This window comes from Heteronotia binoei, chromosome 6 (assembly GCF_032191835.1).
Source record: "Heteronotia binoei isolate CCM8104 ecotype False Entrance Well chromosome 6, APGP_CSIRO_Hbin_v1, whole genome shotgun sequence".
NCBI lineage: Eukaryota > Metazoa > Chordata > Lepidosauria > Squamata > Gekkonidae > Heteronotia > Heteronotia binoei.
In genome coordinates this window covers 60,156,908-60,183,961 of record NC_083228.1, presented here as the reverse complement: position 1 = coordinate 60,183,961, position 27,054 = coordinate 60,156,908, and the positions used below count along the sequence as shown (strand labels likewise).

The window sequence follows — 27,054 nt, the reverse complement described above, 5'->3', positions numbered from 1 at the left end:
GGTGCAATTTCAATGGGGGTTGTATGCTGTTTAGTACTTTTAAAAATGAGCCTTGATATTATTAATCATTCCAAGAGTGATTAGATTGCTTTTAAATAAAAATTGTAAAAGTGAACACTGAACTTTGGCTGGGACACAAGGTTTTCACCTGTAACCTGGAATAAATATACTTTGGCCTCTCTTCATCCAGTGGATTGTTGTCAAGGCTATCCAGTCTTTCAGAGATTTGTTTCCCTGTCTCCAACCTGAGTCCCTGGAGTGAAGCCCTCTAACATAGACAAATTTATCCTTGGTTGGTGCAGCAATTCAAAGCAAAACACCAGAAAGCAAAAGAAAACTTTATATAAGAAACATAAATAAAAAGGTTTTAAAGGCAATACAATTCCAGTGACCACTCTATGTACACAGAAAATAAGAAAACTAGCTCTCTAGATTCACTTACAAAGCCTTAGCATTGTAGGTCTTAACTTCTCTTAGTTCAAGTGGATTCTCTTCAGTTCTGCACCATGCCAATAAAGGCCCAGATTCTCTCCATATAGATGCAGCATAAGGCAAAGCAGGTATGATGGACTGGACTTTTTAAAAGCTTATAAATTCTGTACAAACAGCTGAAGTCCTGTGAAAGGTTACTTTTTCACAGAAACAGAGAGCCTTGAGTGATAGGCTGCTCCAAGCAATCTGATTGGTTAGCATCAGCTGAGCAGAGAAAGACGAGAGCTGCATGCTCAAGAGAGATAACAGTCATATTTCTACCTTGAGAAACTAGTCTGATTTCAGCCTTAGCTGAGAGCAACTTAACACTGATAGGAGAACTGAAGGAAAAATGATAAGGAAGTTTAGGAAGTAGGTCAAACAGAGTTAGCTTGGAAGCGTGCAGAGATCCTTGGTCAAGTGTGGTTAGAAACTGCCCTTAGAGACCTTAAGAGTTAGTTAAAAATTAAGATGAATACTGTATGTCAAGGGAAGGGAGTTTGGGTACTGAAAAACTGCACCAGCCTTCTGAAAGCCAAAAGAGTTAAAGAATACTCAAAGAAAGTATACTGGAGTGTTTGGGGAAAACACTGGAACAACAGCCTCCAAACATAAAGATTTTAAGTAACTGTGAATATCTTAATAAACTCTCATTAGCCTGAAACATAAGAACTAAAGTCTGTGCATGTACCTCAGAAATTTCAACCCCTGATTTCACCTGCCATTTCCTCTCTATGTTAAATAAAATATTTTGTTATTTTTGAATTGCAAAATACCTTGAGTGCCATTTAAGGGCTTAGAGTGGGCTCCTGATCCTTCCTTCAGGTTCCTGGGCTGAGTCAATAGTCAAAATATCATACTATCACAAGGAGGGACAGTCAGAGTTCTTCAATAAAGAAAAAAATAAGAGGGAAAATCTTGCCTCTGAGGGAGGAAAGTGAACAGGGCCATCATGGATGAGAAAAGGGAATTGGGATAGGATAAGAATGCAGCCTAACAATATATACTATATATTATAGAAGTGCAGGCCATAGATCTCCTGAACCTCTCCAACCAGTTACTGGACTGTCTGAGGAAGATTCTGGAAGAAGCACACAGGATTTTCCCCTCCTCCTTCCCCACTTCACCCAGCTGAAACTGGTGAGCTAATTAGTATACCTGAGAACAAGCCTCGAGGATCTAATTGTCCAGGAGCCGGGGGGGGGGGGACCTGCTACTAACAGACCAGAACAACAACAACAAAAGTTAAATGGAATTTTCTCAGAAGATGGTTTCTCTCTTGACACCCCTATCAGAAAGAACAGTCACCTTAGTAGAGCCCTGTGGTTTAGTGGTTAATGTGCTACTTTGGAACAAAGAGACACTTGGTTTTCGCAAGTCTGTTTTAAAATAAATACTTCCCTCGTAAATGGGATAATATTCTGTTACAAATGATACATACTTTTTATATTAGTTATACTGTTTGTTAAATTATATAGAAACATTTTCTATGAATGCTTACAGCAGTTTACGAGATTGACAAGGATGTTTCTACTGATGCTTTTTTATAAACATTAAACTTCTCCTTCTGCCACAGTCTAATCCACCTCATGATTACAACACCTATTAATTATTTACAGATCTTATAAAATATTTATAAGTGTAACCTTAGCATAAAATGCAAGTTGGAAAAAAGAAGCTATTGATATACATATCACTAATAAAGCAACTATTGTGCTTTCTTTCAGAGAACTTATAATATCTCTTGGTTTTGCTTTTTGTCTTCCACTGTCTACTGTTTCTTTTACTATTTCAGATTTTATATTCCACCTTTCTGGCATATCAGGGCCATTAAGGCAGCTAGCAATTAAAACAAACATTATTAAAATACATCATAAACTCATTTAAACCATAAGTAAAACACATATAAAACAGAGGCAGCAATTAAAACAAGTCAGGAAGAATGGATCATCGAGGGAAATCCTTCAGCTGCTAGCAGAAGATAGTGATAAACAGATATCCCTTGGGAGTCAGTGTATTTAGAAGACTAGTGTGATATGGTCCCACCCACTCTAGTCAACATCCTGGCTGCAGTGAAGAAGAAGAAGAAGACGACTGTAGATTTATACCCCACCCTTCTCTCTGAATCAGAGTCTCAGAGTGGCTTACAATCACCTTTATCTCCAATATCAGAGCGGTTTACAATCTCCTTTATCTTCTTTCCCCACAACAAACACCCTGTGAAGTGGGTGAGGCTGAGAGAGCTCTCACAGAAGCTGCCCTTTCAAGGACAACTCTTGTGAAAGCTATGGCTGACCCAAGGCCATTCCAGCAGGTGCAAGCGGAGGAGTGGGGAATCAAATCCAGTTCTCCCAGACAAGAGTCCACACACTTAACCACTATACCAAACTGGCTCTCAATACCAACTGAAGTTGGTAGCAACTGAAGTTTCCAATCACTTTTCAAGGTCTGCCCCACATAAAGCACACTACAGTAATCTAATCTAGATGTTACCAAATCATGCACTACGGTGGCAGGATCTTTCCTGCCCAGGAAGGGCTGCAGCTGGCTTAGCAGTTGGTAAAAGGATGTCCTAGTCAATATCACCACCTGCCTATCCAGCAGTAGGGGATAATCAGTGGAAAGGACAAACATATAAAAGTACAACCCGTTCTTTATTACAGATGAACCAATGCACCATAATGAGTGGATACCAATATAATATCATTCAAATTTGGCAGCCTGAAATTGTAATTAGCTTTTTAAAAATAATTCCTGAGAAGTATAAGAGTTACGGAGGAGAGGGCTTGCTGGTATGCACACATGCATGCATGTCTGTCTCACATTTGCAAAGCCCTACTGATCTATAATCCAAATTTGGGGTGGGGGGGGGATCAAGTAATAAATTCACATGGCTGAGATGTCCAGTCAAACCAAAACCAAACAGGCAGTGAATTTCACTACCTACAAACACAGAGAAGAGTATCCAGTGGTGGGATTCAGCAGGTTCGCACCAGTTCTATGGAACCGTTACCTAATGCGCTATCGGTTCTATAGAACCGTTTGTTGGTTGGGCACCCTCAGATCAACGGGGACTTTCCCCTCTAAGTGCCTAAAACTCACCAGTTTCTTTTCCCCACCAGACTGCAAAAAAGCCCAAGAGAACAAGTTAGACGCGCGCCCTGCCAGGAATTGCGTCTCACTCCCTCCAGCCCCTTCCAGCTTCACCACTCCCACGTGTGATTAAAACCCAGGCGCCGAGGAAAAAGCAGCTCAAGCTAACCACCGCGGCGCCTTCTGGGACTCGTAGTCCTTGTGCTCGGTAGCGCAGCAGGCAGGAGGCTCGAAAGACTACCAGACCCGGCATGCCCCTCGGCAAAGAAGGGCTCCGCTCGCTCGTGCGCGCTCGCGGAGTCAGGAAGCCCCGCCCACTTTCATTCCTGGAAGGATGAGTAGGCGAAGGTCTGTGGGCTGCAAACGCTTGTGGGGGCATCGGGCTTGTTTGGTTTTTTTGCAAATGGCAGTCAAATTAGGTGACAGATTTTTCTTTTTGCAGAGAGATAAATATTGGAGCGTGTTGCCATGTATGCAAAACAAGGCTTGATAGCCGGGCTTTTCCCCAGCCAACGGTTGATCTGTTCAGATGGGTTCTGTGGCATGCGTTTGGGTGCCCCAACTGTAGTAGCTTTCAGGTGATGGTAAAAAAAAACCTCTGCCTGGACATGTGAGTCCTCCACCTGTGTTTGCTCAAGCTTGTATAACCAGCTTTGGTTGGCACACTGCTTTTTTAGGGAGGCCAGCCTTTTAAGCTCACATTGCCAGAGTGACACTTCGTTCTGCAAAGCCGGGGTGTCAAACATCTGACCTGGGGGGCGAATCAGGCCCTCGGAGGGCTCCTATCAGGCCCTGAGCAACTGACTGTCATCTGCTTCCTTCTTTCTCCTTTCTGTATAACAGCTTGCTTTGCAAGGCTCCCTCAATTGCACAGGAACTGCAGAGCAAAACTTCTATTTTCTCCATTGGCTGAGGCTCCTCCCTTGGGGAGGAAGGAGGAGGAATAGCTTGCTTTGCCAGGCTCCCTCAATCGCACAGCAGAGATACTGAGTGAAGCCTCTCTTCCTTCTATTTGCTGAGGCTCCCCCCCCCCCAGTCCCCTGGGGAAGGAAGGAAAGAGCCAGAGCTTCCTTTGCCCAGTTCCCTGGATCCCGTGGGAGAAATACAAAGAAAGCACCTTTAAGACCAACAAGTGCTAATGCTTTTAGCATGTTTTAAGTTTTTTAGGAAATATATTTGTGTTTGTGTCATTTATAAAGTTTGTATCTTTGCTACCTAATCTTTAAATAGGAACACACATGGCCCAGCCTGACATGGCCCAGCCAGACAAGGTCTCCTTTATGTCGGATTCGGCCCTCATAACAAAATGAGTTTGACACTTCCATAGCAGTCTGTACACTGGTTGTAACGGGCTTGAACCTCCCACCCCCACCCCACTTCAGGTTCCACTGCAAGATTCTCTGGTTTGATTTTGGTTCTCTGGCTTGACACATTGGCTTGTGGTTCCTCTGGGATTACTGAGTTCTGTAGAAGTTCTGCTGAACTCGCTGTCTGTCAGTGATTCCTACTTGCAGACATGGGGGGGGGGGGGTTGCCCTGGAAGCAGCTTGCAGGGTTTTCTGTCCCCCCTTCCACTGGAAATAATGTTCAGAGGCCCATAAAATTGGACTCACTCCTTGGTCCAATCGACTTGAAACTTGGGGGTTATTTAAAGCAGGGGTCCCCAACCCCCAGGCCATGGACCGGTCCCGGTCCGTGGTGTGTTAGCATCCAGGCTGCACAGGGACAGCACTCTTGGCTTCCTGGGTCACAGATCTGGGAAGCTGAGAGCGGTGGGATGGATCAGCGGCGTGTGCTCTCCTCCAAGCCCTGCTTCCCAGGCATAGAGGAGAGCAGGCTTGCTCCACCACCCCTTTTGCCCACCCACACAGCCTCACTCCAAAGACGGTGGTGGACGAAAGAGGCAGTGTGGCCTCGCTCTGAGGCTGCCTCCCCTTCCAGGGGAGGTGGCCAGAAGCAGCCCCAGTCTCCCCCGTATTTAAAGACCCCCATGGGGGCAGGGGCATGGGAGCAGGGTGGCCTGGGGCAGCAAGAACCCCTGCACCACCCCCCACAGTCCGTGGAAAAATTGTCTGCTACAAAACTGGTCCCTGGTGCCAAAAAGGTTGGGAGCCACTGATTGAAAGGACAGGCACCAGCAGCTTCCCTGCGATTGTGGTGCTTGTGCCTCTAAAAGCCAGTTTGGTGTAGTGGTTAAGTGTGCGGACTCTTATCTGGGAGAACCGGGTTTGATTCCCCACTCCTCCACTTGCACCTGCTGAAATGGTCTTCAGTCAGCCATAGCTCTGGCAGAGGTTGTCCTTGAAAGGGCAGCTGCTGGCAGAGCCCTCTCCAGCCCCACCCACCTCGCAGGGTGTTTTTTGTGGGGGAGGAAGGGAAAGGAGATTGCAAGCCCCTCTGAGACTCTTCGGAGTGGAGGGCGGGATATAAATCCAATATCTTCTTCTTCTTCTAAAAACAACTCCCCCGGCCACCTGGAAATCTTTCAAAACAGCTGTTCCATTTCCCCAGCCATTCCCCATGCAGAATAATGGTCCTGAAAAAACTGGAAATGGGGGGGACCCTCCAAATCCAATTACCATACAGGTATCTGGAATTCAGGAATATTGGAATTACCAATATATTCCAATATACCCGAACCTGAAAAGGTACTTTTTTGGCACGTCCCACCCAGGACCCTGGGAATTATATTGTTATGGACAGTTGTTGGTATTTATGGCGAGAAAATGGTTGGATCCAACACTGAAGAGGGAAAAAATCAAACATTACTAAGGACATAGGTGTATTAACAGCAGTTAGTGACTAGTTTACCAGGTTTCTATCCTGTTTATCCTTTCTATCAAGAGCCAGTTTGTTGTGGTGGTGAAGTGTGCGGACTCTTGTCTGGAAGAACTGGGTTTTATTCCCCACTCCTCCACTTGCAGCTGCTGGAATGGCCTTGGATCAGCTATAGTTCTTGCAGAGGTTGTCTTTGAAAGAGCAGCTTCTGGAAGAGCTCTCTCAGCTCCACCTACCTCACAGGGAGTCAGTTGTGGGGGAAGAAGATAATGGAAATTGTAAGCCACTCTGAGACTGATTCAGAGAGAAGAGTGGGGTATAAATCTATGGTCTTCTTTTTCTTCTTCTTCTTCTCTTCCTCAAAATTGTTCAAAGCAATTGTTCAAATTGTTCAAGGTTAGGAGCAATCGTGTTTTATTTAATTGGCCAGAAGAAGAAGCCAAGATTTGTTGCAATCAGAATTCTGGACTGGGAAGACTGAAGGTCAGATTCCTGCAAAACTCACAGGCTGATTTCAATCAGTCACTATCAGTGCAAGCAATCCTAAAGCCATTTCCCTATGCAGCCCAGTTGCATAGACCTGCGTGAGAGTCTGAGTTAGATCTCCTAAGGATGGTGCTGTGTCTGTCAGCCCCACCTACTGCACAAGGTTGTGCGGATTTAAAGGGGAAGGCTAGTAAACCATGTATAACATCATGAGTACCTGAATACAAAGATGGGCTACATCAGGGGTAGGTAAATGGCTGAGAAGTTGAATGCATTTTTTGCCTTCACTGTGGAAGACGAGAAGTGTTTGCCCGCTCCAGAACCACTAATTTTGGAAAGGGTGTTGAAAGACCTGAGTCAGATTGAGGTGACAAGAGAGGAGGTCCTACAACTGATAGACAAATTAAAAACTAATAAGTCACCAGGTCCGGATGGCATACATCCGAGAGTTCTGAAAGAACTCAAAGTTGAACTTGTTGATCTTCTGACAAAAATATGTAATCTTTCATTGAAATCTGCCTCCGTTTCTGAAAACTGGAAGGTAGCAAATGTCACCCCCATCTTTATAAAGGGTTCCAGAGGATTTCCGGGAAATTACAGGCCAGTCAGTCTGACTTCAATACCGAGAAAGTTGTTAGAAACCATTATCAAGGACAGAATGAGCAGGCACATTGATGAACACGGGTTATTGAGGAAGACTCAGGATGGGTTCTGTAAGGGAAGATCTTGCCTCACTAACCTGTTACAGTTCTTTGAGGGGATGGACAAAGGGGACCCAATAGATGTTGTTTACCTTGACTTCCAGAAAGCTTTTGATAAAGTTCCTCATCAAAGGCTCCTTAGAAAGCTTGAGAGTCATGGAGTAAAAGGACAGGTCCTCTTGTGGATCAAAAACTGGCTGAGTAATAGGAAACAGAGAGTGAGTATAAATGGGCAGTCTTCGCAGTGGAGGACGGTAGTGCCTCTCCCCCAAATACCCTCCCAGTTTCAAAAAGATTGGACCAGGGGGTCCAATTCTATGAGCCCCAAAAGAAGGTGCCCTTATCCTTCATTATTTCCTGTGAAAGGAAGGCATTGAAAAGGTGTGCCATCCCTTTAAATGTGAGGGCCAGAACTCCCAATATGGAAATATCTTCAATAAATCTTTCTTTAAACATAATCTAGTTGTCTTTACCTCTTTTACTGTTCTTATTGCAGTATTTAATGCGTGAATTATTAAACTACCTTTCGGTATATCTTTTGATATAGTTAAAATGGTCATTAGGACATAGAACCTGTTGTTAATTTATTTGAATCCCACCACTGAGAGTATCCCATTTATTTTGCTGAATTAGGAAATTATGGAAATGTTTGCATTAAACATGCTACCTTTTTGGTATTTCTGGATACTCTTGAGGTAGCCATAATGCTTAAATGCATATGAGGAACCCTTTTTTGAATATCACTGACCGTTGTACTTGGAGAATCAGTCACAAACCTAACAAAGCTAAGAGTGTGATAGATTCACTCTTGTCCATAGATTCACTAGTAGACCTAAACCTTTCATGACAGAGAATGCAGTTCTAGCTGTTCTCAACAAGATTTGCCCAATTTTTAACAGGAACTAACAAAACCACTTGCCACGGCACATGCTTCTGCTGGAATTGACCATGAAACTGAACAGGTCCTCAGTGAGTGAGTGAGTGAAACTTCTGTTGATGCAGATAAATGGGACATGCCATGCCATGCACATGGGTGAACTGGAATTAATAGGTTGTGCCTTCACTTTTCTTCTTTAAAATTTAAACATAAGTGAAATGCTTGCTGTCATGTATTCAGTCTTTAAACTTTTACAAATATTTCAATAAAAGTAATTTCCACATAGCTTCAAACGTGTTTGAATGTTATGTTTAATGATTAATACTCATATTTGTGGCTACTAGTAAAACTTTTTAGATAAAATTAAAATAGCAAACTTAAAAAAAAATCAAATAAACATACCAAATCAGATCACAATTTATTTATTTATTCCGTATTTATTTATTCCGTAACTTATATCCCGCCCTTCCCACAAGTGGCTCAGGGCGGCTTACAACAAATAATAAAACAATAAAATCGGAACAAATTAATACATTTAAATTCAAACATTTAAAACCTAAAAACCTTAAAATTTTACAATTTACATTAAAACTGTGCAGTATAATCACAAAGATCTAAGATCTAGAAAGCTACATTTGTCTAGTCAGGCGTAGGCTAACCGGAAGAGGGTCGTCTTACAGGCCCTGCGGAACTGAGTAAGATCCCGCAGGGCCCTCACCTCTTCCGGTAGCTGGTTCCACCACATAGGGGCCGTTGTGGAAAAGGCCCTGTCCCTAGTTATTTTGAGGCGCACTTTTTTGGGCCCGGGGATGGTGAGAAGATTTTGAGTCCCAGACCTCAGTACTCTCTGGGGAACGTGTGGGGAGAGACGGTCCCTCAGGTAGGCAGGTCCCAGGCCATATAGGGCTTTAAAGGTAATGACCAGCACCTTGTACCGGACTCGGTATATTATTGGAAGCCAGTGCAGAGCCCGAAGACCCGGCCGAATGTGCCCCCATCTTGGGAGGCCCAATAACAGCCGGGCCGCGGCATTCTGCACCAGCTGCAGTTTCCGGGTCCGGCACAGGGGCAGCCCCATGTAGAGGGCATTGCAGTAATCCAACCTCGAGGTGACCGTAGCATGGATCACTGTTGCTAGGTCGTCGGGATCCAGGAAGGGGGCCAACTGCCTTGCCCGTCTAAGATGAAAAAACGCGGACTTGGCAGTGGTCGCTATCTGGGCCTCCATATTTAGGGACGGCTCCAGCAGCACCCCCAGGCTTTTGACCCTGTCCGCCGGCCTCAGCGGGACACCGCCAAAAGCTGGCAGGGGGATTTCCCCCCCCCCCGGCCCCCGACGGCCCAAACAAAGGACCTCTGTCTTCGCAGGATTCAATGTCAGTCCATCATATAGCTTTGTAATTCATAATTTTCTGGAAAACATCCATCCCTGAAGAACATTCACTCCACTAACACACAGGGGAATCTGAATCACTTCTAAGTAATTGTCCAAGTTTCTTGTGTTTGGGCACCAAAATGAATTGAATGCATAATATGCCTGTTGAAATCTTAACATTTGCATAGTCTTAGAAAAAACCATGCATTTTATTGTTGGTAAGAAAAGTGGCACATCGTCATGAGATGACCCTGCATGCTATGACTGAAGCGAAATGTTGCCACATGTGTGGCTGCTGCAAACAGAAGCTACAGCATCTACCTTTCATCTATATAGCATCTAGAAAGTAAACTGTGTGAAGTCATCCCATTGTGTTGCAAATTTCCTCACTCCAGTTCACTGGCTGGACACTCACAAGATAATGACATGATATCTCACATTTTGCATTACTTCATGTTACAGAGAGAACAAAGCAATGGAAGACAGCTGCCTATGAATACAGCCATAAATATATAAAATAACTAGTTCTAGTCTATGGTAAACATCTATCAATATGCATTTTTCTACACAGGGATAACATTAATCAGATAGGTGTATTTCCAGGATCTATCATTCAACTTTAAATGGTTGTTTCCCAATTTGTAATCTAGATAATCCATATTCCCAACTTTGAAGAATAAAACTATTGAGAAAAGAAGCATCACTTGAGCTTTTAAAGTTACTAGAGGAGCAATAGTGATAATTACATGCTTGATTCCTAGTGATGGTTTCATCTTATTTGCTTTTTCTCAATTTGTTAAATAGCAAATAAATCCAAAATCACAGATTCTATATAAAAGCCACTTGGGGGTTTTCTAGGGAAAAGGAAAACAAAAAAATGACAAGTTAGAGGACATGCCACATCTGAACAAATGACATCCAGATGTGTTAAATATAACTCTCTTGGGTTAAAAATTATGCAAAATATCCAAAGCACAATTAACTAAAGTTTGGTTCAACTTTACCTTCATATATCACAGCATGTATCCTACAAGCTACAGCCTATGAAGACCACAGGATGTAGCGTACAGAAAGTCAGTTACAGTATGTCACAGAAGTGAGTACACCCCCTCACATTTTGTAAATATTGAAGTATGTCTTTTCATGTGACAACACTGAAGAAATGACACTTGGCTACAATGTAAAGTAGTGTGTCTACAGCTTGTATAGCAGTGTAAATGTGCTGTCCCCTCAAAATTATGCAACACACAGCCATTAATATCTAAATTGCTGGCAACAAAAGTGAGTACACCCCTAAGTGGTAGTGTCCAAATGGGGCCCAAGTAGCCTTTTTCCCTCCCTGGTGTCATGTGACTCGTTAGTGATACAAGGTATCAGTGTGAAGGGGGAGCACGTTATCGCTCTCACTCCCTCAAGCTGGTCACTGGAAGTTCCACATGGCACCTCATGGCAATGAACTCTCTGAGGATCTGAAAAAACGAATTGTTGCTCTACATAAAGATAGGCTAGGCTATAAGAAGATTGCCAAGACCCTGAAACTGAGCTGCAGCATGGTGGCCAAGACCATACAGCGGTTTAACAGGACAGGTTCCACCCAGAACAGGCCTCGCCATGGTCGACCAAAGAAGTTGAGTGCCCGTGCTCAGTGTCATATCCAGAGGCTGGCTTTGGGAAAAAGACGTATGAGTGCTGCCAGCACTGCTACAGAGGTTGAAGGTGTGGGGGGTCAGCCTAGGGTTGCCAAGTCCAATTTAAGAAATATCTGGGGACTTTGGGGGTGGAGCCAGGAGACATTGGGGCGGAGCCAAGATCAAGGCTGTGACAAGCATCATGGACTCCAAAGGGAGTTCTGGCCATCACATTTAAAGGGACGGCACACCTTTTCAATTCCTTCCTCCCATAGGAAGTAATGAAGGATAGGGGCACCTTCTTTTGGAGCTCATAGAATTGGACCCCCTGGTCCAATCATTTTGAAACTTGGGGGGTATTTTGGGGAGAGGCATTAGATGCTGTACTGAACATTTGGTGCCTCTATCTCAAAAAACAGCCCCCCCCCAGAGCCCCAGATACGCACGGATCAATTCTCCATTATTTCCTATGGGAATACATCTCCATAGGGAATAATAAAGTTCCCAGCAGACATTCCCCTCCCCTCCCCCCACTTTCTGATGACCCTGAAGTGGGGGGAGGGCCTCCAAACCTGGGGATTGGCAACCCTATAGCAGGAGGAGGAGGAGGGCCCAGACCCCCCTCGGGCGATCCCCACCCCCCGGGCAGGGCGAGGAGGGGATACCTTGCTCGCTGGGGATGTAGGTCTCGTCGTAGTCTTCCTCCAAGATGAGCTGGTCCCCGATCCGGATGGTGGCGGTGGCGGCAGGACCAGCCATGGCAGCAGCCCGCCCACCAGCGGCTCCCCCCCCGCCCCAAGTGGACCTGGGGGGCAGGCAAGGAGCCACCCCCACCCGCCCTCCCTGGGAGCCACGCTCCCACCCCCTAGGAGGCCAAGCCAGCAGCTGCTGGGTGGCGGGCGAGCGAGCGGGTAGCAAAGGCCTCTGCTTGGCGTTGCCCCAGAGACCGAGCAGGAAGGGGAGGCACTTCCGCACGCAGCCTGGAGCGGCCCTCTTGCTTTTCCTCCCCCCACCCACCCCAGGAGGCCACGCTAGAAGGTGGGCGGGCAGCTAAGGCGTCTGACTTAGGTTGCCCCCGAGACCAAGTAGGAAGAGGAGGAGGCACTTCCCAGCGAAGCCTAGAGCGGCACACTCTCTCTCCCCCCCACCCCCCCACCACGCTCCTGGCTCACCCCCCCGGCCCGCCCCCCACCGCCGCCGCCCCCTCCCTGCCCCATCCCAGCTGCTCCTCCGAGATGGGCCCAGCCTGAGCCCATCTCAGAGGAGCAGCCATGGTGAAGCGGAGAAGGGGCGGCTCGCCACGCTCCTTCGTGCCGTTTCTCCCCCCGCTTCCGTTTTTTGGGGGAGTGGGGGAAGAGGCTGGAAAACCTGGGGTCCCCCGCTAGGGCGGGAGGGTTGGGAACCCTAGGTCAGCCTGTCAGTGCTCAGACTATACGCTGCACGCTGCATCAAATTGGTCTGCAGGGCTGTCATCCCAGAAGGAAGCCTCTTCTAAAGATGATGCACAAGAAAGCCCACAAATGGTTTGCTGCAGACAAGCAGACTAAGGACATGGATTTCTGTAACCATGTCCTGTGGTCCGATGAGACCAAGATAAACTTATTTGGTTCAGATGGTGTCAAGCGTGTGTGGCGGCAACCAGGTGAGGATTACAAAGACAAGTGTGTCTTGCCTACAGTCAAGCATGGTGGTGGGAATGTCATGGTCTGGGGCTGCATGAGTGCTGCCGGCACTGGGGAGCTACAGTTCCTTGAGGGAATCATGAATGCCAACATGTACTGTGACATACTGAAACAGAGCATGATCCCCTCCTTTTGGAGACTGGGCCCAGGGCGGTATTCCAACATGATAATGACCCCAAACATACCTCCAAAACAACCACTGCCTTGCTAAAGAAGCTGAGGGTAAAGGTGATGGACTGGCCAAGCATGTCTCCAGACCTAAATCCTATTGAGCATCTGTGAGGCATCCTGAAATGGAAGGTGGAGGTGCGCAAGGTCCACCAGCTACGTGACGTTGTCATGGAGGAGTGGAAGAGGACTCCAGTGACAACCTGTGAAGCTCTGGTGAACTCTATGCCCAAGAGTGTTAAGGCAGTGCTGGTAAATAATGGTGGCCACACAAAATATTGACACTTTGGGCCCCATTTGGCATTATCACTTAGAGGTGTACTCACTTTTGTTGCCAGCAGTTTAGACATTAATGGCTTGGTGTTGTGTAATTTTGAGGGGACAGCACATTTACACTGTTATACAAGCTGTAGACTCACTACTTTACATTGTAGCCAAGTGTCATTTCTTCAGGGTTGTCACATGAAAAGATATACTTAAATATTTACAAAATGTGAGGGGGTGTACTCACTTCTGTGACATACTGTATATTACAGCAATGATGATCTGTCTACACCTGAAATTCATAGATTCCTGGGCATACTTCTAATTAACAGTGCCTTAAACAACTTGGGACAGAGCCCTGCAGAGTGGTAAGCTGCAGTAGTGCAGTCTAAGCTCTGCTCACAACCTGGATTCGATCCCGGCAGAAACTGGGTTCAGGTAGCTGGCTCAAGGTTGACTCAGCCTTTCATCCTTCCGAGGCTGGTAAAATGAATACCCAGCTTGCTGGGGGTAAATTGTAGATGATTGAGGAAGGCAATGACAAACCACCCCATAAAAAGTCTGCTGTGAAAACGTTGTGATGTGACATTACCCCAGAGTCAGAAATGACTGGTGCTTGCACAGGGAACTACCTTTACCTTTTTAAACATTTTAGGTCCTGTATACTTGAGTCCTGTGACTTCCAGCTTTTCTCCGTTATACTGTAATTCCCAATATAATATACAACCATGCTTTAAACAAGACTACTGCAATTTGCTTTGCTGATGTAAAGAAGTTTATTGCAGTGCTAGTGAAATGCCCATCATTGTGTTGCACATTGTCTCCATCAATTCAGTCACATGAATAAGGCAGAAGTGTGCAAAAAGGATGCACTGTTAACAGAGTACAACACTGCACTAAAATTCCTGTGCTTACCCAGATATTACCCAGTGTACTGCCCTTTGAGTTTGTGTACTTAGCACCACAGAATCCAACAGGAGAGAACAAGTAAAACTTTTGAAAAACACCGTTGAAGGCATGCTGAGGACTCCAATGTCTAAAATGAAGGAAGGTTTTCAATTTCTGCCCTCAACTTCCTGCAAACTGTAGACCAGAAAAGCCAGTGTAGACTGGAGCTCTCATCTGTCTGCACCCCGGGCTTCATTTCTTAGTCATGTTTGAGAGGAAAGTGGACTACAACTTCTCCCCCATCTCATTCCTTCTTGCTGCAGAATCAACATTTCCTATTTCACTCCCACTCTCCTCACTCAGACTCCAGAAATTACAGGCCATTTAGCGTAATGTCTATGCCAGGCAAACTAGTAGAAATGGAAATCAAAGATAGAATTATTAGGCACACAGAAGAACAAGGTCTGCTAAAATCAAATCAACATGGCTTCTGCCTTTGTGAGAAGTAATGCTGGGGGGCTTTTGCCTTGCTTGGCGCTCGGGCTGCTGGAAAGATGCTCGCTGCTGGCGTGAAGCAGAGCAGATGGGAGGAATTGTAGGAGAGAATTGGGGGAGAGAACCGCAAGGAGGGAAAAATCGGAGCAGAGGGTTTCAAGGAAGAAGCAATATTAATTGCGAGCATTGCTACGATACATTGGAAACAGGTATTTTCACAAGTCCTTTGAACATCGAGTCTTGGTTTATATACAACTCCTGTCTCTCCATGTTCCATTTGCTCACCACAAGTCAGTAGAAAACACAAAGCCTTTACACTTGCTACCTTAAGAACTTCTAGTTACTTAAGATAAGGTTCACAGTTTAAAACCAACCTGGTTCGCAAAAATCACAGGAGGTTGTATGGGTCCCCTTATATTCTAGATCCCCATCAGTCCAGTTTCCACCCAGGTCATGGGATGGAGACAGTACTGGTCACCCTAGTGGATGACCTCCAGCGGCATCTGGACCAAGGCGCTTCGGCAGTACTGATGTTGTTAGATCCATTGGCTATGTTCGTTATGGTTGACCATCGGTTGCTGACCTTCCGTCTCGTTGACGCAGGGATTCAGGAGTTGGTCTTGCAATGGCTCTCCTCTTTCCTTTATGGTCGGGGACAAAGGGTGGCAATCAGGGGACAATCGTCCCAGAGACGATTAATTGTTTGCCTCAGAGGGTGATGATCTCTCCGATGTTGGTTAACATCTATATGCGCCCCCTTGCTCAGATTGCCCGGAGGTATGGGCTGGGTTGCCATCAGTATGCTGAGGACACCCAGCTCTATCTACTGATGGATGACCAGTCTGGCTGTGTCCCAGAAAATCTGGACCTGGCGTTGCCAGCTGTGGAAGGATAACTTAGGCTGAGCCGTCTGAAGCTAAATCCGACAAAGACAGAGGTCCTTTGCCTGGGTCGTGGTGGTCCAGGCAGGGAAATTCTCTTACCAGCTTTTGATGGGGCACCACTGACAATGGCGTCCAGGGTCAGGAGCTTGGGGGTGCTGCTGGAGCCTTCCCTGACACTGTAGGCCCAGATAGCAGCCACTGCCAAATCTGCCTTTTTCCACCTTAGGCGAGTGAGGCAGTTGGTTCCCTTCCTCAAGCACTGTGACTTGGCAACTGTGATCCATGCAACAGTCACTTTGAGACTGGACTACTGTAGCGTCCTCTACACGGAGCTGCCCTGTCTCGAATCTGGACTGCAGCTAGTGCAGAATGCAGTGACCAGGCTGCTACTGGGGCTCCCCAAGTGGGAGCACATACAGCCAGGGCTGCGGGAACTGCACTGGCTCCCAATAGTATATCAGATTCGCTACAAGGTGCTGGTTGTCACCTTTAAAGCCCTATATGGCTGAGGACCTGTTTACCTTAGGGACCGTCTCTACCCACATGTTCCCCAGATCTGGGATGCAAAATCTATTAGTGATCCCTGGGCCAATGGAGGAAGACTGAAGTTCACCAGAGAGAGAGCCTTCTTGATTGCTGCCCCCTATTGGTGGAACCAGCTGCCAGAAGAAGTTAGGGCCTTGCGGGACCTCACCCAGTTCCGCAAGGCCTGTAAGACAACACTATTCCAGCTGACCTTTAGTTGATCTGGAATGACTGATATGGTAGTAGGGAATAACACCTAATATATAATGAACACCATCTGAAATGAAACAATATCAAATTATATTAGTACCAGACTGTTTTAACTGTTTAATTGTTAATTTTAATTTATGATGTAAGTAATGTGAGTGAATTGTTTTGATTTTACTGGTTGTGAGCCACCCTGAGCATGCTTTAAACTAAATTGTATGGGGGAGTGAGACAATCATTCAAAGTCTCGTATGATGCCAGAAACTGGGGATAAGAACATTAAAGATTTGCAAAGAGTGGTGCATACGCTAGGTAATGTTAACTTGCAGGCTTGTACCGAAACTAAACCCTCGGGATGCATAAAATGTGGATTCCGACGTCTCTACACTAATGCACAGAGTATGGGAAACAAACAGGAGGAACTGGAAGTCCTAATAAAAGAAGGAGACTGTGACATAATAGGCCTTACTGAAACTTGGTGGGATGACACTCACAACTGGAATATTAGGATTCAGGGGTACAACTTATTTAAAAGGGACAGGCAAATGAGAAAGGGTGGAGGCATAGCAGTATATGTGAAGGAGGTATATCTTTGTGAGGAAATATGTGAATCTGAGCATGGCAGCTCAGTTGAGAGTCTTTGGGTAAAAATAAAAGGAGTAAGCAATAACAGTGATATTACTGTGGGAGTCTGCTATAGACCACCAAGTCAGTCAGAGGACTTGGATGAGATACTTCTACAGCAGATTGCAAAGTCTCCAAGAGAAGGGATACAGTGATAATGGGAGATTTCAATCACCCGGACATCTGTTGGAAGTCCAACTCTGCTAAAAATGAAAAGTCAAATAGATTTCTGACTTGTCTTGCTGACAACTTTCTTTTCCAGAAAGTGAAGAAAGAAACAAGGGAATCTGCTATGTTGGATTTGATTCTCACCAACAAGGAAGAATTGATTGAAGAAGTGGAAATAGTGGGCACTCTGGGCAGTAGTGACCATGTGATTTTGGAATTTACAGTCTTAGGGAAGGGAAAAGCTATACGTAGTCAGACTTATAGGTTGAACTTCAGAAAGGCAAACTTTGATAAACTTAGAACTATGCTGGGTAAAATCCCATGGTCAGAAATACTTAGGAGGAAGGGGGTTCAGGAGGGGTGGGAGTTTCTTAAAAGCAAAATACTGAAAACGCAATTGCAGAAGATTCCTATGAGAAGAAAAAAATGGGAAAAGCCTAAAGAAGATTGGAGGTGGGTGAATGTTGTCCCCATCTTCAAGAAGGAGAAAAAAGAGGATCCGGGTAACTACCGACCCATCAGCTTGACGTCTATATCTGGAAAAGTTTTAAAACAAATCATCAAACAGTCAGTCCTGGAACATTTCGAAAGAATGGATGTGATTACTAAGAGCCAGCATGGTTTTCTCAAGAACAAGTCATGTCAGAGTAACCTGATATCTTTTTTTTTAGAAAGTGACTACCTTGCTGGATTAGGGGAATGCTGTAGACATCGTTTATCTTGATTTCAGTAAGGCTTTTGATAAGGTTCCACATACTATCCTTGTTGACAAGTTGGTAAAATGTGGTTTGGATCCTGTTACCGTTAGGTGGATTATAACTGGCTGACAGATCATACCCAAAGAGTGCTTGTGAATGGTTCCTCATCCTCTTGGAGAGGAGTGACAAGTGGAGTGACTCAAGGATCTGTCCTGGGACCTCTTTTGTTCAACATCTTTATCAATGATTTGGATAAAGGAATAGAGGGAATGCTTATTAAATTTGCTGATGATACTAAATTAGGAAGGGTTGCAAACACAGAAGAAGACAGAAACAGGATACAGGATGAGCTTGACAGGCTGGAAAACTGAGCTAAAATCAATAAAATGAATTTTAACAGGGATAAATGTAAAGTTCTGCATTTAGGTAGGAAAAATCCAATGCATGGTTATAGGATGGGGGAGACTTGTCTTAGCAGTAGTATGTGCGAAAAGGATCTCGGGGTTTTAGTGGATCATACGATGAACATGTGTCAACAGTGTAATGTGGGGGCTAAAAAGGCAAATGCAATTTTGGGCTGTATCAACAGAAGTATAGTGTCCAGATCACGTGATGTGATGGTATCGCTTTACTCTGCTCTGGTAAGACCTCACCTGGAGTATTGTGTTCAGTTTTGGGCACCACATATTAAGAAGGATATAGACAAGCTAGAACAAGTCCACAGGAGGGCGACGAAGATGGTGAGGGATCTGGAGACCACGTCCTATGAGGAAAGGTTGAAGGAGCTGGGGATGTTTAGCCTGGAAAGGAGATGGCTGAGAGCTGATATGATCACCATCTTCAAGTACTTGAAAGGCTGTCATATAGAGGATGGTGTGGAATTATTTTTTGTGGCCCCGGAAGGTAGGGCCAGAACCAATGAGTTGAAATTAAATCAAAGAGTTTCCAGCTCAACATTAGGAAGAACTTCCTGACTTTTAGTGCGATTCCTTAGTGGAACAGGCTTCCTTGGGAGGTGGTGGATTCTCCTTCCTTGGAGGTTTTTAAACAGAGGCTAGATGGCCATCTGACAGCAATGAAGATCCTGTGAATTTAGGGGGGAGGTGTTTGTGAGTTTCCTGCATTGTGCAGGGGGTTGGACTAGATGACCCTAGAGGTCCCTTCCACTCTATGATTCTATGATTCAGCGGGGAGGGCGAGATATAAATACAATAAACCTTAAAACATTAGTTGGCAAAACAGGCCTGTCACACTATAAATGACAACCATAAGTAATTCATGGGTCTCACCACTTTTGAACCATCTTTTCTGCCCAGAATGCTGCAAGTGCATCTATGACAGGTTGGGCAGCAGATGCAGGCACTAAAATCCACACTCAGCCCAGTGCTACTTTCCTCATAACAGTAACACAAACTGATTTGGGAATTAATTGAGGACTATGGCCTACATCACATTTCCCCATCATATCACTAAATACAACCTACAAAAGAGGCCAAAGAAATGTTTATTTACCAGTCTGAAAGTGTTTGGCACTATTTATCATTAGCCACCTCTGAGGTAAACCATTATGCCTTGGTAAATAACTTTTCCCGATAACAGTGACAACTTTTTCTGCTCATAATTCCAGGAGGAGAAAAGAGATTTCATGCAACAAGAAAAAGGGATTATTTTGCAGTGAGCGGAAAGCAAACTGTAGATGTTCAGGACCAATTTAACACAAATCCAAATATTGAGATACAGAAATATGGAAAAATATTTTGTCAGAGAAGAAAGAATGCCAATAATTGCCAGTCTACTTTAGACTTCAAAAGTTTTTGCTTTGTCCAGAGGTTTCCTAGCCTTTCAGATTATATTAGAACCTTTTTAAACCACAGATTTAAATCAATTATCCCTTCTACTATGGAAGCTTGCTTGGTGACACTGGGCTTGTCACCCTCAGGTTAATCTGTCCCATGGCTCCCAAATAACCCCAAAATACTATGAATGAGAATGACAAACCAATGACAAATATACGCCATACTAGGCCACCATACTAAACAGCCCATTTCCACCTGGTGGGGTGGTGGCTACAACATGATATTATAGAACTCGTCTTGGCCCAGTGAAAGCCTTCACACAATTTGCCAATTTGGCCAGAACTTTTGCAGCTTGGCCAGACTTTTCCCAAGGAGAGGCTGCCAGGGAGAGCAAAGGAGGTTAAGCTGAATGTCAGTGTAGTGTAGCAGTTAAGAGTGTCAAACTAAGATTTGGGAGACCCAGGTTCAAATCTCCCCTCTACTATGGAAGCTTGCTTGGTGACATTGGGCTTGCTACCCTCAGGTTAATCTACCTCACAGTGTTGTTGTGAGGATAAAATGGAGGAGAAGAGAATGTTGTAAGCTGCTTGGACTCAAGGTAGACTACACAGAAGGAGTCAATACAATCAACAAGATGAAACATTCAATAAACAGGATCTGGGATGCAGAACAATCAGAAGTTTAAAAACAGAAGTCAAGCAAGGCATAAGTGTTAATATGACATATTAAATGATACAAAATTACACAATAGGATCCACCCCACAGCAAACTATACACAATACTACAGACTGCGGTTCTCAATAATTTATCCAAGTAACTTTATGATGCCTTTTATGCAGTGCTCTCTATTGTCTCCATAGAAAAACCCTCTTGAATTTTGCATAGTTTGCAAAAAGCCAGGAGAGTGAAAGTCTCCACAATATCAGCAAGTAGGCCATTTCACAAAGTAAGGACCTAGGACTGCCAAGCTCCCACCCTGGAGAGTTCCAACCTGACAGCAGGGATGAAGTCACTGAGGGAATCCCCACACCCAAAGAGCCCCGTTGGCGTGCACTGTCCCTGACATGATAACGTCACCCAGAAGTGATGTCATCATGCCGGGGACGCTCTAGAATTCACACTAAACACTCTATGGTACCATAGAGTTTTTAGTGTGCATCCTAGAGTATCCCTAACATGATGTCCCTGGCAAGATGATGTCATCACACTGCATGCAAGAAGAACAAGTCCCCCATCGCAGTGGCAGAGGAACTTGGCAATCTTATGGGGGCCACAACAGAGAAGGCATGCATATGGGCAGTTGTTGGTTTTGCCATTTGCAGGTTGACGCATGAAGAAGACCCTGTTCAAATGAGTGGAACTGTTCCGGCATAGCATAGGGCAAGGGTCAAACATGTGGCCTGTGGAACATATCCATACTCCCGCACAAGGCTCAAATCCGTCCCCCAAGCAACTTCCTTTTCCTGCTTGCTTTTCCAGGGCTGCTCATATGAACATATGAACATATGAAGCTGCCTTCTACTGAATCAGACCCTTGGTCCATCAAAGTCAGTATTGTCTTCTCAGACTGGCAGCGGCTCTCCAGGGTCTCAAGCTGAGGTTTTTCACACCTATTTGCCTGGACCCTTTTTTGGAGATGCCAGGGATTGAACCTGGGACCTTCTGCTTCCCAAGCAGATGCTCTGCCACTGAGCCACCGTCCCTCCCCTACTTGCTCCTACTTGCTTTTTCCCCAGCTTCCACAGTGGCTCTCTGCGTCCTGTTTCCTGAATCTTACCTCCCTCCTCCCCCCAACCTCTCTCTCACACACACACAAAGATAGAGCTCTGTGGTTGCTGTATGCTTGGTGTGGGAGAGATACAAAGACAAGCCTCTCTCTCTCACACACACACACACAGAGCATTCCTGCTTCCTTCTCTGGGGCTTCCTTCTCTTTCGGGGAGAAAAGGAGGGGGAAGAAAGAGTGAAAACAAAGTTGAAATAGCAGCTGTAAGACCAACAATGTTTTGTTCCAGGTATAAGCTTTTTGTGCACAAGCACACTACTTTGGAGGAAGATGAATGGGTGGATAGGTGGATTCTTCTGACAAGCACAATATACAATGAGAAAATTATTTTGGCTTGTTCTGAAAAGTTTGTTTTAAATGGATTTTTCTGTTCCTATTTGGATTCATTTTCTTTCAAAAAGACCCTGGAGGAACTAGAACACTTGGATTGGTTCTTAGAGAGTAGAGTGATTTCAGATACCAAATGAAAATAACACACACTGGTAATGGGATAGGAAAACAGTTCAGGATGATGCCTTGTCTTGAACTTCGTTGTCAATTGCAGTTCAGCAACCTCTCTTTCTAACCTCCCTTTGAAATTCCTTTGAAAAAGCACTGCTGCTCTTAGGGCACCAACTGAATGTGGTGATTTCTAATGTCAGATTTCTAATGTCCATTTATTCTTTGCATCCTCCTGGACAGAACTGAGACCCAGGTTTCCTGTCTCATTACCAATGCTGGTATCTCCATACCCACTGCCCCTCTGCATATCACGCCTAATCCAATCCAGCCTGCTATTGTCATTCACCCGCTATTGCCATTTGGCATCTGAAATCACCTTTATAAAGTTTATATCTCAGGTTACTCACATTACATTTTATGGCATGCATGGCCCAAGCCCAACAAAGTGATATTTATGTCAGTTCCAATCCTCAGAATAAATGAGTTTGACACCTCTGGCATAGGGGGAGAGGAGGTCTTGCAGATACGAAGGTCAAGGGCCATGAAGGGCTTTGTATGTAACAGTCAGCAGTTTAAATTGAGCCCAGTAACTGAGGGGCAACCAGTGGAGTGATTGTAGAATGGGAGTAAAATAAAAGCTCCATCTAGCTCCCAATAACTGAGCTGCAGCATTCTGCACCAACTGAAGTTTCCAAACTGATTTTGAGGGGAGACCAATGTACAGTGTACTGCAGTAGTCCTGTCTTGATGTTACCATGACATGTATCCATGTTGCCCGATCAGCCTTCTCAAGGTAAGGGGACATTTTTTGAGCTAGGCTGAATTGGAATTTTTTGCAACTGCATTAACTTACTTCTCTGACAATAATGTTGGGTCCAGTACAATGCTGAGACTCTTATCTGTGTGAGCAAGGGTCAGCTTAACCTCACTGACAGTGGGGAGTCAAATGTCCTATAAGGACACTGCTTTTCCCAGCCAGCATTACTTCTGTCCTTCCAGGTTCAGTTTCAGTTTGCTTACTCATAGCCATTCAACCACAGCAGCTAGACAGCAGTTTAGGACTTCTACGGGATCATCAGGAAATTTGGATAAGGACATAAGGATAAGAACCAGTGCTTTGAATTGTGCCCAGAAATAGGTGGATCTAAGCAATGTAAATCAGCTGAAAAAATATTACTTTAAAACACTGCTTAAAAATATATCCCACTCATTATTCTGAACGAGGGAATATGTATGGAAGAATCCCTGCCCCCAAAATGTCAATTTATCCATTACAGACCTTTATTTATTTGATTTGATTTTAGCCCACCCTTCCCATAGAACCTTGAGGAAAGAAAATACATTAAAGGTGTTTTGTTTTAATATTTTTTCCCATTTAGTTTTCTAAACCTTCCAATCTCTGCCACAGTTTCACTCAAGTACACCAGAGTCCAGTTCTCATACAATGTGTCAGTGACAAGATCTCCAACGCATTATTTGCCACAGGCCCAAATTGATTATATCAGTTATTGATAATAACACATGGATATATTAAACTGAAACTTAACCCATACTGCTGAACTTAACCCATACTGCTGAATATGCAGGTGATGGCAGTGACAATGAGGGACTTGGGCCAACTTTGACTTAGCCAGCTGCAGCCTTTCCTGAACAGAAGATATCTGGCTACCATGATGCATGCCCTGGTAACATCTAGACAAGATTACTGCAATGCACTCTGTGTAAAGCTGCCCTTGAGGAGTGTTTGGAGACTGTCAATGCTACAGAATGCTGCAGTCAGGATGTTTATTTATTTCTGTTGAGTTATACCCCTCTCCTCTCGTAAACAGTTCAAGCAGTTGGTTGACTGGAGTTGGTTGTAGCGATCACATCACTCAGTCTTGGCCCATCTATATAGGTCCCATTTGTTTCCACACACAATTCAAGGTGCTAGTACTGACCATTAAAAACCTATATGGTCTCAAAAGAACTATATGGCCAGCAATATTTTCAAGACTGCCTACTCTTGTACAAACCTACCCAACCACAACTGTCATCTTGTTGTGAGTAACCTTGCTTTTTGAGGTTAAGACTAGAGGCAACTTGAAAGCAGGGCCTTCTTGGTCACGGCATCAAAAGCATGGAACTCTACCCTCATGGAGATTTGTCTGTCCCCTTCTGTTGCTGTCTTCTGCAAACAGGTGAACACTTTGTTGTTTTGTCTGGTGTTCTCCCAATGACTCCTCCTCACTGCCCTACGCAGTAACACATTTTGAAGTAAACCAGGGGCCTGGTCCAGAAACCAGCTACTAGAGTAACTAAACATTCATCTGGTTGTCCATACAGGCCTAGCAGAAGAGGTGGTAGAGCCAGGGGTGCTGAAAATCTCTCATATCCCTTTATTTACATTGTGTACAACAGTTAGCTCCAGATTTGAGAACCAATTGGCTCCTTGACTAGTTGAATATTCCTTTTTCAAATTATTTTGTCCGTTTGGACAAAGTATCTAAGTTCAAGGGGTGTTTCCCTTAAATTATTTTCTTGGAAACATTTACTTGGGTTCCACTCTGAAGGCTTATTTGTTTCACACAACAGAGACAAGCCTCCTTTGTAGGCAAGCAGGAGAGGGAAAGCTTGGTAAATCCATGCACATGCTCCCTGTTTCATCCTCCCAGCCACTGAAATCCACAAATTGGCTGGGCTCTGTTATTCTGGTGCCAGCTGCTGACCTCGCTGGTGCAGCAACTGATACTATTGTGGCTGATGGGAGGACTGGTGAAACTTGATTAAATCATTAAAACGGTCTAATTTCCTGGTTTGTCGGTCAAAGGAAGGGGGAATTCCACACATTTCCCTACAGTATGGGTGGAGGGAGAAAGCCAGGGATCTTTCTGGGTCTTAAGCAATAAGGAACAAGGCACGGAGAAGATCCAGGCCTCGGCGATCAAGCCCTTTGGTTGTTATAAACATTTCCTCAAGGGCCCTTTAGATCAGCTCCACAGCCGGCCACGCCTCAGTGCCCTCCACACCCCCAGACATTGTGTCACCGGCGTCTGGCTGCGTCTTGACATTCATAGTTTACCACCCCACCCCCCCACCCCCCCTTCGGCTTTCAGCACCCCCAGCCCCGTTCCTAGCGGAGGGCTGTTTGCATCAGGAAGGCAAACTGCAGTTCCAAGTTGGTGCGATGCTTTTGTCTGTCTGCTTGGGACTGAATGGCTTCCGAATAAGAGAGAGCCAAGCAGCAGCCGCTCCCAGCCGTACACGCGGGTTCGCTTCTTCTCCGCTGCCGGGCGCTTGCCAGACTTGCACTGCTGAAGGGCGGCGGCGGCGACGACTGCTTCTGATTTCTTACCTTGATCTTTCAGGCTGCTGAGACGCTCCAACTGCTGCTGCTCTTCGGAGCTGTTCATGACGCCTCCACGCCACCGCGCCTCAGCCCCAGGACCGCCACCCGGAAACAGGACCTCTGATGGCGTCACGTCAGGCAGGCGCCCGTTTCACCTGGAGGGGGAGGTGTGAGGACTCGGCGTCCGCCAGGGCAGATTCCCCCAGCAGGCGTTATGCTGCTTTCTGCACATGCCCGGCCTCCTTGGGACGCGTCGACTGAGCATGTGCGGAGAGAGGCAGGTGCGCCTTAGTAGAAGTAATGCTGGGGAGGCTTTTGCCTTGCTTGGCGCCCGGGCTGCTGGAAAGACGCTCGCTGCTGGCGTGAAGCAGAGCAGATGGGAGGAATTGTAGGGAGGGAGAGAACCGCAAGCCAGGGCATGGAGGGAAAAAGCAGCGGAGGGTTTCAAGGAAGAAGCAATGTTAATTGCGAGCATTGCTACGATATATTGGAAACAAGTCCTTTGAAACTCGAGTCTTGCGTGCTAAGATTCCATTTCCTCACATATAAGTTTTTGTTCTCAAGTAAGGTGCTAACGCTGAGCTTCTTCCTGGACTCAGATCTCTATAAACAGGCAGGTCATCCTACTATCAAGTACAGACTCTCCATCTAACCGCATCCTGTAGTGGGAAACAGGTACTTTGTTACACCGAAAATGTTCAGGTTTAGGATGTACAGGCTAGTCCTGCATATGTTTATCGAAAAGAAAATCTCCCCTAACTCAGCCACAGTGCAGTTGTGTCAACTGGTGTAGCCAGGGCTTTTGGGGTAGAAAAGGCCCAGCAGAAACTCATTTGCATACTAGGCCACACCCCCTGATGTCACCATTGTTTCACAGGCATTTTTTGTAGAAAAGCCTAGCTGGAATCATTTGCATATTAGGTCACACCCCCTGACACCAAGCCAGCCAGAACTGCGTTCCTGTGTGTTCCTGCTCGGGAAAAAAAAGCCCTGGGGATCGTTTTCTGTCAGGGTTTAAGATGTTTTAGGGCATTTGCATTTGCAAAGAAAGGGACACTTCTTTAATAACAGCATAACAGTGGATATTAAAGCACCAATCACAATACCTCCTAGCTAGTCTGGAAAATAAATATTTAAAACTACTAGTAATCATAAAAAAAATTGTTTTTACTATAAGGCGCCAGTTACCAGGGATTGTTTTTCTAGCTCTGCTTATTAAATTTCATTTTATCAGGATTGATCAAAGCTGAATTTTCGGGAGATAAACACCTAATGGCTAATAATTTATACAGCAGTAATTTTAAATGTGTTTTAATAATCTTATTTGCATTCACAGCAAACCTCTATATGTATATTAACACACCTCTATATGTATATTAACACAAATGTGCACACATACATATAAAAGGAGAGACTTGCCCAGGGTGCTGCATAGAATGAGCCCTTGGCAAAAAATGGAAACTGGACAGAGATCCAAATCCAGCTCTCCATTCATCACATTGGCTAGCCCAATTAAATGGCATATATGGACGCTGGAATCTATAACCCTGCAGCTGTGTCTTCTTGATTATGGATAGTAATGCAATTTCTACAAAATGTACAGAGAGAGCAGTAAAAGGCAGACTTCATATAAATTCAACAGTGAAAGTCATTTGTACACATTTTACCATGTTATGTGATTTATTGATCTT

The 27,054-nt window shown here is 45.1% G+C and overlaps 1 protein-coding gene across 3 annotated transcripts in view; it reads right to left on the bottom strand.

The window, feature by feature from the left end:
• SHTN1 (shootin 1) overlaps positions 1-25,589 on the bottom strand; it is a 172,347-nt gene extending 146,758 nt beyond the window's left edge. For all 3 annotated transcript variants that reach the window (XM_060241557.1, XM_060241555.1, XM_060241558.1), the window contains exon 1: positions 25,370-25,589. In XM_060241557.1, coding sequence (XP_060097540.1) covers positions 25,370-25,427 — 58 coding nt within the window. In that variant the 5' untranslated portion in view covers positions 25,428-25,589. The remainder of the gene's footprint in view (positions 1-25,369) is intronic.
• Positions 25,590-27,054: the final 1,465 nt, after the last annotated feature.